At 43.8% G+C, this 15372-nt stretch overlaps 1 protein-coding gene across 3 annotated transcripts in view; it reads left to right on the top strand.

The window, feature by feature from the left end:
- The window catches only part of LOC107263455 (trafficking kinesin-binding protein milt), a 33501-nt gene that overhangs the window by 4967 nt on the left and 13162 nt on the right, over positions 1 to 15372 (top strand). Inside the window, exons 1-3 of one of the 3 annotated variants that reach the window (XM_015730677.2) lie at positions 1823 to 2459; positions 5322 to 5426; positions 6114 to 6218. In XM_015730677.2, coding sequence (XP_015586163.1) covers positions 2360 to 2459; positions 5322 to 5426; positions 6114 to 6218 — 310 coding nt within the window. In that variant the 5' untranslated portion in view covers positions 1823 to 2359. Of the gene's footprint in view, positions 1 to 1822; positions 2460 to 3903; positions 3929 to 5321; positions 5427 to 6113; positions 6219 to 15372 lie in introns of those variants that run through there. The other 2 variants (XM_015730678.2, XM_015730676.2) reach the window with 2 other exon arrangements.

The following is a 15372-nucleotide window of genomic DNA, read 5'->3' as shown; positions in this document are numbered from 1 at the left end:
GTGGAGGGAGGAGATAGGCGGGGAGCGACGGTAGAGACTTATGGTGTTCGCCATTGGTCTGCGCCAAATGATGATTACTCGGATAATGCGCTACGGCCGATTCTCATCATCATAACCATCATCGTCCAGATATATCCTCCGAGAGCGGCAGGTCGCGGCCAATCATCATCATCATCATCATCATCGTCATCATCATCATCATCGTGGTCTACCTTCCTCCGCATTCTCCTACTCCTACCAGTCATCATCATCATCGTTATAATCATCATTACCATTTTTCATGTCTTCCCCCTGCGTACAATGGTCTGTTGGTTAATTTAAGGGAAAAAAAAAATGTTTATCTCCCTCCTCTTTTCCGTCTTGAACGTAAATTGAAAGACCGTCGAAAAATCCTATCCATTCGTCTCTTGTCGTTCGCTCCCGTCGTTCTCCCCGATCTCTTCGTTCCTTCAGGATTAACGAACGAGAGCGGCTCGGGGTCGGCGAATTGCTTGAAAAAATTGGCCGCGTCGTATAACGCTGTCCGCGTCTCTGCAATGTAGGCGGCGTTTCTCGCAAGTGCATTGTGCGCTCGGGCGGGTATATAACAGTATGTGGGACGCCGAGTCTCTTACTCCGTGCAGCCAGCGCGGACTAATTGCCGGCTACGTAATTTAAACGTTGCGCGTGGAAACGAATGATGTACGAGTCGAATGATAAACAAATGACAGTGAGAGAAGGTGTGGGAATGAGAGTGAGAGAGAGAGAAATACAAAGGGACCTGGAACACGTGTCGGCTGACCTCATGGAGACACCGGTCGTCGACTATGTGCGTCAGCCGTTAGGATCGTAATTTTTATTATTATAGGTCGCGCAATTAAATCGACGCCCGAGTCTCGATTATCTTGGCCGTCGCGAATTACGTAACTTTGCTGTTTGGCCGAACAGGCGTGGCGCATCCTATCGGAATCGCATTAGCAGCGATATACGGTCTGCGTGTTTGTGTATGCGTTACCCGCTGTTCCTTTATGCACGCCGATGTTATTAATCCACGTTAAAAACGATGCCCGTCCATTATTACCCGTGCCAAAGATACGCCGTTGTGGATGCACCTTGATGCACTTGGCTGTCTTGCACGCAAGTTCAGTCGCCCGGTCGATCTGACCAGTCGAGATTTCGAACGCGGTTCAATCGCCCGGCTGCCGCGTCAACGCGACTTATTCTCGTCGATTATGTAACGCGGTCACGGGTTCCTTCGGTTGGTTTGGTACCCGTGCCCGGGATGATCGTTGGACGCGCGATCAAGCATAGGGGGAACAAAAAAGAGGATAGGAACGTTCTGGGGATTTTTGAATTTACATCGCGGACGATTGGTACGGGCGCATTGGTAAACGAGTGGGAGACACGTTTTGGAGAACTTGGGCGATCCAGTCCCGGCGGTGCAGACGACTTTTGTCACGTTCCGCATGTCTCGGGCGTTACTCTTTGAAAATGTTCTACCCAGAGATTTTCGTCACGTTGGCACATTTCCAAGCTGGCGACTTCTATTTTCAATACTCAATCCGTCGCTGAGAACGAGTAACTCGGCGACCGGCGATCGCGATACTCGTGCTCGTTATCGCTGACGATCTATACCTTTGAATTATCATCATTTACGGAGTTAGGAATCTGGTTTGTTCGTTTTCGATTTTGAGTTTTTTTGTTGTTGTTGTTGTTCTTTTATAAAAGAACAATTCATCCGGTAGTTACCGAAGCCGCTCTTAAGACTCGACGTATATCGATCGGTTGAACTGCTTCTTTTTGAGGATTCTTGTTTGTATTTTTTTTTTTTTTTCTTCTTTTTCGCGTTGATGGCAATTACCGTAGAGCAACGTTGCGGTACGTAATAATGGTTGTATTCGGGAGTCGAGCTACGAGGGGGTTATTAATATCGAACGTCTTACGCAACGTCCTTGGGACTGGGGAAGCTAGCTGTGAAAACGCGGCTTAATCGCATCTCTACAATATTTTCGAATCGGCGAAATACAATTCAAGGTCGGCCGCCACGAGTTGCCACTGTATGAAGATCCTCGTGGAAATTAGTACACCGGTTACAGCCGGAGTCCCGGAGACTGTCCTCAAGATAAAATTACTCCGCGTTCACGATCCGAGGTTCGTGTGTCATGGCTACGATTGGAAGAGACCGGGAAGTGGATTGAAAGGGAAAAAAGATTCGCCGTATACAACGTGAAGCTTCCTTTCGACAAAATTAATCACGCCTGATGATCTCGAGCAAATTTTCATTAATTCGCGCACCGAGAGTCTCGCGACAAATCAATCGGTAATAGCTGCTGTTCCGATACAAAGCTGTTGTTTATTATCACTGGATGTGGGCTGGGATATGTTCCTGGCTGGAGTGAATGGAAATCGGCCCAAGGGCCCGGCCAGGCTCAAGGAAATCCTCGAGAGACGCGACAACATCCTCAGCAAGTGGCGAGATGGTAGGAGTGCGTTTACGTATCCCCTTGAACCTTTGTAACTTCTCGTTATATGGCGTTACGTAGCAGTAATGAAGATCGAGTAGGTTCCATTTTGATTAATGCAACCCGAGTTGTACACGAGATCACTGAAATACAGGAAATTTCGTGAGGATTCGTTTAACGTGAAGTGGGAATTATTGCCGGAATATTTAATGGTACCAGCAGTTGAGATAATTGAAAATATTTTTTTTTTTCGTCGTTTAGAGCAACTTGAATGATTGGTTGGATCGTCGGAAAAAAAAAATTTATGTAATTGAGATTGTTGACGAGACAAAGAATTGTTGTGGATGCCTCTCGTCGTTCGAATTGGAACGAAAGATTTGTTGTTGTTTATTTTGTATATTTTTTTCAACATCAGGCGAAGATTTTAACGGATACTGTTGAGCGTATAATTAGTGTGGCTGAAAATATATTTAGGTCTATTTTCAACGGATGACATCAATGCCTGTATTACCTGTGGATGCTTGCCAATGTTTCCTTTACTGTATATCGCGCCAGAGAAACAACTCTCATTCAGATTCGTGGGTCCATAACCCGTGTCTGTGCCAATTCGGAGAGTTATCATGGTGATAAATTGTAAATGTATCGAATAAGGATACGATCGATCGCAGGTAACACGGTAGTCGACAGGCACCTTAATGACCAACTGAATTAAGTTGGCAGACGTTATCGCCGTCGGTAATGATGTAGTTGAGCAACCCGTTGATACGCGGCAGCACCTGCATTTCACCTGCGGCCATCCTTATCCACCGAGTAACCTCTCGGTTCATAAAACTTAAAATGTCATTTCGAGAACTTCTTGAAATGACACTGAGAGACAGTATTTGTCGCATTTTATATTTACGCGATCTCCTTTGTCTATACGTTACAAACCTCTAGTGCGCACTTAAGAATCCAAGTGTCTCACGCGTTGACAGAAATCAGTGAAACGTACTTATAAGTTGCGAAGAAAATCCAAGGGGGATTGTCATTTTCATGCAATCCAACATTCCCAGGTTCCCGTAAATGTCACGGGAGTCACCACCGACGCGAGATCAGTTCATAGTTCACAGTTCGCACACGTATCTGACAATTTATCCGACACTGAAACACACCAGTGACACAGTCCGTGTTTATTGCCCCGTCGCGAGATACGTGCTATGCAAATTTTCTTCGTCGTATCGTCAACATACCACCGTCGTCCTAGTTCTCGTAGTCCTAGTCTCCGAATCGACTTCGGTGATTTTTTATCCGTTATACCGGGTGCAGAGTTCACGAAAAAAGGTCAGGTCGCGTTATCGCCACGTGCCCGGAACCACCTTTGACACTCGTCGTGGAAATGTGAGAAAAATTAATTCTCTCTCTCTCTCCCTCTTTCTCTTTCAATCTTTTCACCTCTCAGGAGGAGCCGACCTACTTACCGGAATACTCTAGGCTCTCGGTCATGTCAGGTTAGTCACTATTTTCCATTCTCTACCCAGGCGAATCAGTGCCCTGGCGCATCCACGTATCTATAAGCGTACCTTGCATCCCATCGATGACGCGCATGCGTAACAAAAATTTGTTTTTCTCCGTCGCTCTCATTGCTTCTCCAGATATCTGTCTGTCCTCCGAAGATCAACTGCGCAATTCTTACGTCAATTTGAATTTCTAACACGACCTGACTTTTGGCCCTTAAACGTGAAGCGTCCTGCATCGCCGTGCTCGTTACGCATCTCTATTCTATTAATAGACTTATCTTTATAGGTGCACCAATAATTGCGTCATCCTTTTCACTACACTGACAGCTATAGCTTCATTGGTCTGTATGACGTTGTTTACTTTGACGCGGGATAACGAATCGGTATTTCTTGTTAGTTTTATCAAAGTTTGCCAAAAGTTGTAATTTTTTTTCCTTCCAAACTGTTCGTGCTCGTCTTCCCTCTGGGGACTTGAAATATTTCATCATCCAGACACACCGAAGGATCGAGTCCATACGGTGAATTCGATTGGTTCTAAGATTCGTTTCGTTTCACGGCCGTCAACGGCTGTCATTAGTTTTATTGACAGTGTCACGACAAGCGCCGACACTAACTAGACCGTAGAAAATTGTATTTCGACTTTTCACTCTTTTCACTCCGTCCAATCCCTTCGCAACCCTCGGCCATGAGACACGGCCATTAACCGTTGATCTCATATTGATCCAACCTACATTGATCGCCTTAACGATCCTCTCTCCCCTTTCTCTCTCTTTCTCTCTCTTTCTCTCTCTCTATACTTTAGTATCTCGTGCGAATACGGAGCTACGATTATTTACCGCTAGAACGTGGGTTAGGTCGGGTTACTTAGCCATGTGAAGGCTAACGAACCCCCATAAATAAAGAAATTGAACTGGGACAAGATCCATGGGTAAAGCAGCATCCATCCGGTGTACGCTCATGCAAGGATCATCGACGACGGTCGACTTTAATTCGCATTGAAATTTATTACAGATATATCATACATAAATACGTACGACATACGAAATTTAAGAAAGGCGAAAAAAAAAAATAATTTACAAAATGACACAGCGAAACATTTGTACAATTCTTTTAATGTTTCTCGCGGTACGCGCTTCACGGCACACCCTGTAGATAAAATACCCCGGTACGGTTCACGGGGAACAGTATTCTAATGGTACCACTCGACTCTCCCAGTAATTTAAATGTTCCCTCTCTCTCTCTCTCTCCCCCATACCTGCCATACCATACCGTACACCATAATGCCTAGGCTAACATGCAACCATCATACACGTGTGCGCTTAGTCTATAGTGACGAGCATTGATGTTGATAGTAATGGGACTGGATGCTGCGTGAATGTTGCAGAGGTGTGCAGCGGAGGGGAGCTGCCTGAAGTTGAAATAATCAGCCTGCTGGAAGAGCAGATACCGAGGTACCGTCTACGTGCTGACACCCTCACGCAGTTTCAAGGTAAAGGCTCTCTTACACTGGTCATGGTCAATCTTTCTTTTTTTCTTTTCCTTTATTTTTATCTCTTTACCCTGGTACATATTTTCCACGTGGTTGGCACGCCTGCCCATTCATCCCTGAGGTCTCGCTGAAACGGCCTCGTCAAAATCCTTTCGGAAGCAGTTTGCATTTCGGTTCTAAGCCAGTACGGTTGGCTCTTAACGTGCGAAGGTTAAGTTCAGTATCGTCTTTTTTGTTTCAATTGTATATATATATATATATATATATACAGTACATAGTACGGCGTAACCGGAGATACTGAATTTCGCACGATCAGTGGGGGTCCCTGTGATTTCGATGTACCGATCGGGCTAATTTTGTGAAATCGACGATGATTTGGGGTTTTTGAATTTTTATTTTTCTCACCGCTTTCAATTCGTGCGTCATGCGAAGCTTCCGAAGGGAGCGTGTAGGTTAGGTTTCACGTGTCGAATTATGGTGCACCGTGTCGCGCGTGCTATTTCATACGGCGGACACACCTCGGCGCGCCTGTCGACTAATTGAATGTCGTTCAGTTTAATTTCCTGCGTGCAGCCCTCCTTATTAATCGTGCCCACTTGTTCGGATGCTTGTGAGACTTCTGTTCGGTACCCTAAGCGCAGCTGACTTTCCTTTTCACCGCGGTGCCTGTTTTATTTTCTCTTGCAGGATACGAGAACGCCGATTGGTTCATACCGGCACCGGCCCTCAAACCGGAAGACGTCGATTTGAAGCTGTCGCCGGACCAGATACGGGAGACCCTTAACTACTTCAGTGAGTCATTCTTCGTTCACGCTATTAAATTATTAACACGCGACGCACGCACGTCGCGAGATTCCTGTAATTTTAACTATACTGCTTTATATCGCTGAGTCGCCAGGTAAGTCGTGGAGGCTGGACTACGTAAATTATTCTTTGGCATTGAACTACCGTTATGTCGTACGGGGAGATGATATTTCGATGGTTGGACTCGATGGATTACAATTGCAGGCTCCTGCGCATGCGCGCATTAACCGCGGCTAGGAAAGCATTCGAAATAATGACTGCGTACCCTCGGTGCGCGCGGACAATGGTCTTTCATAGAAACTCACCGTGAAATTCTTCCATAACCCACGTCCAAATCATAGAGATATTCTCTAATCGCACGGACTTAGAAACTCGTCGGGCCGTGCCCGATTTTACCGCGACTTTCCATGCAATTTTCCACATACGTCATGCGATGCGTGCGACGACCCAACAAGGCCAACAGATGCGTATCAAGTCGTTCGCATCGCGTGAATCAGGCCGATGCCATTCGTCCTGTCATTGATAAAAGTTGGCCGAACTCTCGGCCCCCGACGTGTTTCGATATTATTTATATCCATCGGAACGCTCGGGGAGTCTCTCGGCCGGTAAGGTAGTTTAAATTTCCGAGGTTGCGCAACGTCCGAGCGACTTGCATATATTCACGCGGGCTAACCGGTGCGCTAAATACACGGAGTGTTTACTCGAAAGCTGTTATACCGCTAAATGATGTATGTATATTGCGAATGCCTTCGAAATGTTGCAAATAATTTTTACAGTTCTTCAGACGCCTATTGTACCGTTGCTGTATATTTTTTGGGGAAATTTTTTTTTCTTTTACTAGGCCACATTTTTTTTTATTACGTCAATCTTAACTTATCCGAAACGCCGTGGCTGTGACTGATCGCGACTCTGGACGTCGAGGGATTATCGGTTAACCTATGAAATCGAATATCCGTCGAGTGGAGTTTTGCGATTAAGTTATCTGCACTTATCGACGTGACTTTCGTTGTTGTTTTTCTCAATTCGTTCTTCACACACTTACCGTCCGCTACGTGTGGAAATAACTGTGTATCGGTTTAAAAAAAAAAAAAAAATTTTGCAAAATAATTTGCTCTCGTAAATTAATTAAGGATATCGTCAGCCAAGATTATCACTAGCTGCAGATGGAATCGATTGTCGAAAATCAATATTATTAATTATCTGGGCGAACGTGTCACGTATATTTTTTTTTACGATAAGAACGCGAGCTGATCGGCCATTATTTTGGCGCAGTTAATTAGACACGTTTCCGATAATAATCGGTGACCTCAAAATTCCTTTCATCCGAATGCACGGACGACACCAAGGACTCCGAAGCTTCGCGAAATCTAGAGTGTCTTATCGACAAACGATAATACCGCCAACCTGTCGTCAAGTTTATCCGCTGTGAAATTCATATAGATTATGTTTCCTGCCGTTAATCTCGCGACTAACAATAATACTCTCGGCGAATTTCGTATTGAAAAACGAGCTCAGCAGAGCTAAGCTTTGTTTGGCGTAATCGTCGACACACGTGCACGAAGGAGTTGTGAAAAAAAATTTCTAATATAATTTCAGACGGTTGCCCAGCACTTAAAAGACATGCTATAATGAGTAAACACGCGTGCCAACAATCTATTTCGAAAGAGAGAAATTTCCAATCCATATTAGCAGATATCGACTATTGTTTCAAGACGGTCACTGACCAGCATCTCGTCTTTCTTTTAGCAGCCGACTCGAGCGCCATCTACCTTAACAGTCTATTTGCTAATTGGCTCACAGGAGAACATGAGGATTCCTCTCTGCCTGTTCTCCTTTTTTTTTCTCCTCTCCAGCACTTCCCATTTGATAAAGCATATCGTTCCGCCCGACCTATAGACGGACCCCAACATCCGCCTATTTATTAGCCACACTATAAAATTTCCATATTTCACGCTCTACGCGCTCTATTTCCGCATATTGGATATCCCTTCTGTACAAACTCTCGAGTCATCTTCTTGCGCGAGATTCAGCTGGTTACGTATCTCGTAGGTACTGTATCGAGGAACAAGAAGAAATCTATATTGGCGTAACAGCGTTACCCGGTATTTGGTAATGAAAATTTTTATTTACTCTTGCTCTCCTCTTTTTCTTTGGTATCCGATCATTTTTATGCGATTCGTTCGAAGATCCTTCGTCGACGGTTCCTACCGTCTCCTGGTATTCTGGACCCGTTAAACAGTTTGCTCAGGGAAATGAACTCGAGTGTAACGAGTTCTTATATTGAGAGGCGCGCTTTTCTTTCTTACGTCTTTGATCTTCACATAGTGCACTTGACACTGGCTCTTCGCTTATAGACAGTTTTATTTTTTTTTTTTTTTTTTTTTTTTTTTTTTTTTTTTTTTTTTTTTATAAGACATTTTGTATACCCATCATGCACGCTTTGCAATTTGTCAAAGCTCACCGTAAAGAATACTTTTTACGTTGTAAAACATATCGTGACTAATGATATCACCGTAGAACGATCGTCAGAGTGTTGATCGTGGCTGATACTTGTGTTATTGATACAAAAATATCAGGTATTGCTTCTTATCGGGATCTTGGTTTTTTTTCTGGATCTATAGCTCGTTTCCTATTTAAAAATTGTATATATAACGTGCATTGTTCAACTGTGTGCATGTCGATCGATATCGGTATTAATACAGAATAAAGGTAAGTTCAGAGGAAAATGATTGCGCATAATCCAATCGCCTTAATCCTTTTGCCCGTATCGTCTTATCTTATTTGATTAGCGAATCGAACATTCCGAGTCGCTAAATGTCATCTTGTCGATTGGAAAAACCGATGCTTACGAACCTTATAAAGTCTTGTAAATTTCTCCGTCAGCTCGTGCGAGCAAAGGTCGTCGATTTGCTCGTGTCTTGTAATTGCCAAATGTATCAGGGAACGAGGGCAGCTTCCTCGTGTATCGATTAATTAAATGTTTTCTCTTTAAGTGCAAAAGCACTCGACTTGTCCGTTTGGTAAAAAGAAAGGGAGACAGTGCCCGGACAAGTTCAGAGAAAGCTTTCGCTGTTTTACATCAGTCACTGACAATAAGATCGTATGACTTTTATTCTCGCTTTCGTTATGTCGAGCGAGTAAAAATTGTTTTGGACCGTGTAAGATTTTTCTTTCTTCGTAATTATCCTGACCCGAAAAACTCCATTTAATGCCTGTATTTAAAAACGAATGGCGCACGACTACTTCTACCATCTACGATTGTTCCATTACACAATGGCTATTCTTCTCTTGTAATTTCCCATAATAAGTTGCTTCGAGCCATTGTCAGAGAGAGCGAGACAGGGTTAATTTCTTCGCTAAGCACGGATTTGCATAGGGGCATAATAGTGAAATCAAATAATTTCTCATTTACACCTCGTTCGCACAGGCTCTCTTCGTGGGTTGCGCATACCGCGTGTATATCCGTACCGTCTAAGAAAAACAAATGTTCGTACAAAAAACTTGTTGGCGCTCGAGGCGAGACGCGAAAACTCTTCCCGAGGATCCTTAAGGAGGCCTCGGTGCCGTCTAATTTTAGCGAGAAAGCCAGATAAGCTGTCTAGAATGAAAAACGAGTTGGCATCCGGCTTTAGCAGAATGCCTTTAGGCTCGTTTTCATCGACATGATGTAGATAAAGCGATTCGGATATTACCTGCACTCCATTTAACGTGTAATTTTCGTACAGTCAATCTAAAACAAGCTTGGAATTCCCACGTTAGCATTTACTTGAATATTTCTTACGACAATAATATATCCGTCTGGTTATTTCGTACCATATGACGCAGGCATCTATAATCATAACCCATGTTGCATGTTACCTGCTATTTGCAAAGCTCTTGAGAAAACTGACAACGTCTCGTGTACACAATTAACTCTCAATTTACATTCCGTCACAATTTTATACTTGTCAGTTACGCAGCACATCCTCCCGTGCGTACGCAATAAATCATCGAAAAATGGCATTTTCGTGAGAGATTCATTGTATCTTGTAACACGGCTAATGATAATAAACAAACATCAACTCGTGTAAACGATAGCGTATCGATTAAGTAGACAATAATCCGTACTTTCAGATGCTAACAGTTAATACCTCTATCTCTGTATTTAGAATTGTACGTGCCTTTATTGGTCGCTACGCAAACGCACGTGACAGACGCCGGTTCCTTTAGCTATACGTATACATATCTATATGTATACCGGTTCGCTGTCGACGGTAGCCTCCAGTCGAAGATACCCGAAAATAGCCGGAAGCACCCGAAAGTTCACTCACTCGCTCGAGCATACACGCGTGAGGATTCTCTTGATTCCCGTCGAAAATAACCGAACACGCTCGAACTGTTCCGAACGCTCGCACTCACACGGGCTCGGCCAATCGGCTACTATTCTTCTTACCACCGCACCCATCATCGTTGCATAGCTCTGCGCTATCGCTCAGTCACGTTCATTCCGTCCGCGGCGAGTCACTGTCACATTCCATCGCTCCTTGAAAAAAGAAACCGGCAGTTTATCATTGTACTTCCTTGCACAGTGAGTGAGTGTTGTACGGAGTTATGCGGATATCGTCCCGTCATTCGTCAATTACAGTTTATTTAACGAAAAGTGTCTTCTCATTCATTTCATTGGTTCAAACACGTTCTAACGTCCGAATTCTACGGGAAATTCCGATTACAGTTATCTGGAATAAAATCTTGCCAGTGAGTCGAGCAGGGTAGTGGTGCTTTGTTAGGTTATGTTGGATCAGGTCAAAGATCAGGACATGCTATACCTCCTATCCTTCGACAATATATTTATAAATATCCTTCTAGCCGGCCGATACAGTCTAATGACACTCGTTCCTCTTAAGTTCCAATGAAATTGTACGTTACTATTATGTAAGATCGTAAGCCATATGTCCGAGCGTGTGACGGTATTGATAATTCTCCTTGGTTTTCTTCTATGTTTATCTTCGGTTGATATATATACGTATACATAATGGCGGAGGCTACAGTTTATTTGAATAGTGATTGTTACATTGTTTTGCGTGTCTACATGATTGTTATTGGTGACCCATTGTCTGAGACTGATTAAATTATCTACGGATTCCTTTTCGCAGTGCTGTTAGGATCGTTTACTCATCAATTAATTCACAGTGTAATTGCTCTTCCGCGCTTGAAAATTTCTCACGAGAGATGCAGTGCGGTTAAATTGCCGTGGAAAAAAAGAAACGTATCAGGAACAAGATGTAGCGTGGTGCACTTAGATTATTCGTTAAGTAATAGGCGTTCGTTACCTACGTAGCTGTGTAACCGGTCCGTTAATCGTCGCAGGATCATATCTAATTATTCACTCGGTCATTGACTGGTGCGTATAATATAATGGCTGCGGCTGCTATAACGTAGTTACTGATTTACCTGTAGTAACAGTACTTCGCAAATTATGCCGGGATAAATATCGTGAAAGCTTTTCACGCACTCTTTCGTCCGTGCCCGTACTCGGTAACGTCCTATGCAACGACTTCCTATCTTCGATCACTGTAATAAGGCACTCGTCATTTTTACAGTATATTGACTGTTACATGGTCATTGAAACGGGCAGCCATTGAGACAGCGTCAATCATTGTTATAATAATTTCACTCGGTACCAGAAGGAACTACCGAACAAGCTCGACCGGAAAGCCTCTGCTTAGGAAACTATTGATAAAATCGATTTCGAGGTTAGTCATTGTAAAAGCGTTACTGCTAATATTCATACGTGGCTTCTAACGCGTGATTAACTTGTTGATTTTCGCATTAGTAACTCTGCGATAAATTCACGCAACGAGTCAGAAAGTCTGTTACGGGCAATTCCACAAAATCAATCGGGAACTATGTTGATAGGCTTTTTTTTTTAAATCTGCTCTGCGCCTGCGACTGCGCACGTCCAGTATCACGGTTGCAATAGTAAATCGCAAGGACACCCGATCCGCAATGGGCGACTGTTCTCTCCTTTCGGTTGGGTGACTTGAGTAATCGCGAATTAGAAATGTAGATCAGACACGTCCTCATGCAGGCTACGTAACGCTTGTACGTATGTTGCGTGCCGCATTAATTTTATATTGGTCGCGTGCGCGTACGATGCCTTGAATTAGAGTTTCGTGGAAGCTCGGCTTAAGGTCTGGGTTAAGGCTCTGTCCGCCCAATGGTATTTTATTAGCGGTTACAGATACAGGACAAATCTTTGAGTCCGGACTTCCAACGGACTTGGCGAGGTCACGCGGTCATTTTTAAAGGACCTCGCGAATTCTGGCCTTTTTCTGTTGTCGCAATTCTGACGTCACAGCCCGGCTCTTTTTATTAAAACAAGAGACAGGGTTAACGATTATTGTTTACTGCGACACTGTTTCATCTGGTGATCCTAAAGGACGTTATTTATCTTTAATACGGCGTATTGGCTCTTATCGTAATTTACAGCGCGCCTCGATTCGTCGAGGTGTCACGTGGGCCCGTGGTAGCCCGCGATATTTGAAATTGTCATTCGTACGACCGTGTGAAAAATTCAAGTCACTTCTAAACGGCTGTTTCGGCGTTTTTCTTCTTCTTTTTCTTTGTCCTTTTCTTTTTCATACGTCGTTTTTCTTTTTTTTTCCCTTCGAAATTATTTAAACGTGACAGTTCAGTTGGCACCGATACACAGTATTCTTCGCTCCAATAATTCCAACCAATTAGCGGTACCCATTTTTTTCAACGAGCTCAGACCCTGTTAATTATCGATAGACAATTAACCCCACGACGCAATTTTGATCCTTACTTATCGACAGAGACAGTTACCTCTTACGCAAGAAGCGTCCAATCCCCGAGTATCTCTATACGAGTTTAAAATTATCCCGGCATTCCCAAATGGATCAGTAACACTTCCTGTGCGAACGTGACTTTATCACGTGTTTATGTCCACGCTAAACCAGACAGTTCAGCGCTCCTGTCGTAGAGGAACCATTTTTTTCTTTCTAGTAACAGATTCAAATAATTACTGTCAAATTGCTATACCGTTAATTCGCTACAACAGCTGTAACATCTGCAAGTGTATAAATGCACAACTTCACACTGTAGAATAACGAACTATTAATTTCCGTGAATATTTGTATGTTTGTCTAAAAAAAAATTGTTTCTTCAATTGGCAGCCTTGTTACTCGATTGTTAGGTTCTCTCTTTTTTTACGTCACTCCAAAATCCTTCCGGAATGTCTCGTTTCCTTTTTTTCTTTCTTTGAACTCTTTCACCGTAACCTGACCTAACAGTAAAGACGCTCTCGAGATAATGGCCCGAACGGATTCGCACGTATTCACAGGGTGAGTGCGAAGGAGGTTGGAAAATAAAAAAATCGTCTCCCGGCGCAGCGACGAGAGTTCGTCGACCGCTTCTGCAATCGCCGACTGCCGCGCGCCGGATAATTCGCGTTTCTCTGCCCGGAGAAATCATCTGTTACGCTTTGGTTTCGTCGCCCACTTGCTAATTCGCCTTGAAGTCCACCCGGCAAACCGGAGCGGACCTTCGAGCCATCCTGAATCGCGCGACTCGTTCACAAGGGATAAGACGCTAAGGAGATACTGTTAGCCTTACTGTTAATCCTTTAAATAATGAACATTAACATCCGTGACACTAACTCGTGCGACAAGTCAATCCTGTTTAAGGGATTCTCCAAAGCGTAGCGGACTCTTCTTCAAGTCCGACGCCGAGAGCCTCGATTCCGTGCATCGTCTTCTCGTCCTGTGCAAGCATTCGAATTCACGAGGTATCCTCAAAGAGTAGGTTATCTGGACGTTGTCAGTGTTTTTGTTATCTTTAATCAATCCAATTCCACACGGGGCGGTACGATCCTTCTCTAACGGATCGCCTTCGGTGGTGAAAGTGATTTGTTCCGCAACTGGGCCAATAATTGTAATCCGTTAGTACAATTGTGAAGGGGAACGCGGGTCAGGCGAAGAGTAGTCAGTACTCTCGACGGGTTAATTTGTAGATCGCTGTTATAGGACGAAGTCATCACGAAGTTGGTATAGTTGCTTTGATCTAGTTTAATATATTTTGCGCGTCAAGGGTCACTAGGGGCAGGGTCAATGCTTTAAGGACGCTGGAGGTTTGGCATTCGTCAGGTATGATTTACCCATCGGATTTCCTCAACGTTATTTTGAAGCTTTACGGGCTTTGAAGTATTTTCGTGGGGCAACCAGCTCGTGCGACAGTGGGGATGGACGAGGGCCGCGGACCGGGTGACGATTTCTGTGTAAAAAGGTGAGCCGATATAAATAAGCTTGAGTTCTAGGAAGATTGCGTGACTAAGCTTATGCGTTACTTCATCGTTGGCGAGGTAGTTTGGTAACTCGTTGTTTTAGTCGCGGATCTGGACGGTAGGTCGTAGGATTTTTCGTACGCCGTGAATCTTATTCGCGCGCGCGCGCGCGCGCTTTCTCGCTGGTGACTCTCGTCATTATCATTAATCACGGTACCTCGATGTCCGTTGGCAATTTTCTGTATTACCTTTTGTTTAATCGGAAAATCCAATTCGATCGATATTTGGGACGATATCCGTAGCTCTGAATGACTTCCAGGAAGTCGGCTCGAGAGAAAGCGCTTCTTTCTCTCGGCTTACTTCTTTGTATTATCAAATAAAACATTATTATAAAGTATTTTCTTTCGGATTCACTTAGAGTGTGGAGTTACCAACACGAATGGTGTCGAAGCGTAACTGTCGTGGCCTGATTGGCAATTGTTAAAATCTCCAAGAGTGGTGTGGACCATCGTTGTCTTTCTGCGATCGGTGAACTCGTTGATGAAAGAAAAAAACAAAGAAGTCACCGGCAGAGCTTCCATTATTCATTTTGATAATAGAGGCTCTCTATCAGGGCCGTGAATAAGTATACAAGTGAGCGGTGGTACAGTCTGATATTCATGGACTGATATTTAAGAGTGACCGGAGACCGGAAGACTCATTTGAATTTCGAAAAGTCCCTGTCCGGTCAGGGACTAACGAAATTCACGCTGTATTCCTTGGTGTGTTGATCGGCTGAGAAAACAGTGTAACGTCCGAAGCCAATACGAATATATATTGAATTTACGAAAAAAAAAAAAAAAAAAAAAAAAAAAAAAAAAA

This window comes from Cephus cinctus, unplaced genomic scaffold (assembly GCF_000341935.2).
Source record: "Cephus cinctus unplaced genomic scaffold, Ccin1 Ccin1_scaffold0153, whole genome shotgun sequence".
Classification (NCBI taxonomy): domain Eukaryota; kingdom Metazoa; phylum Arthropoda; class Insecta; order Hymenoptera; family Cephidae; genus Cephus; species Cephus cinctus.
This window is presented reverse-complemented; position numbering and strand designations above follow the sequence as displayed.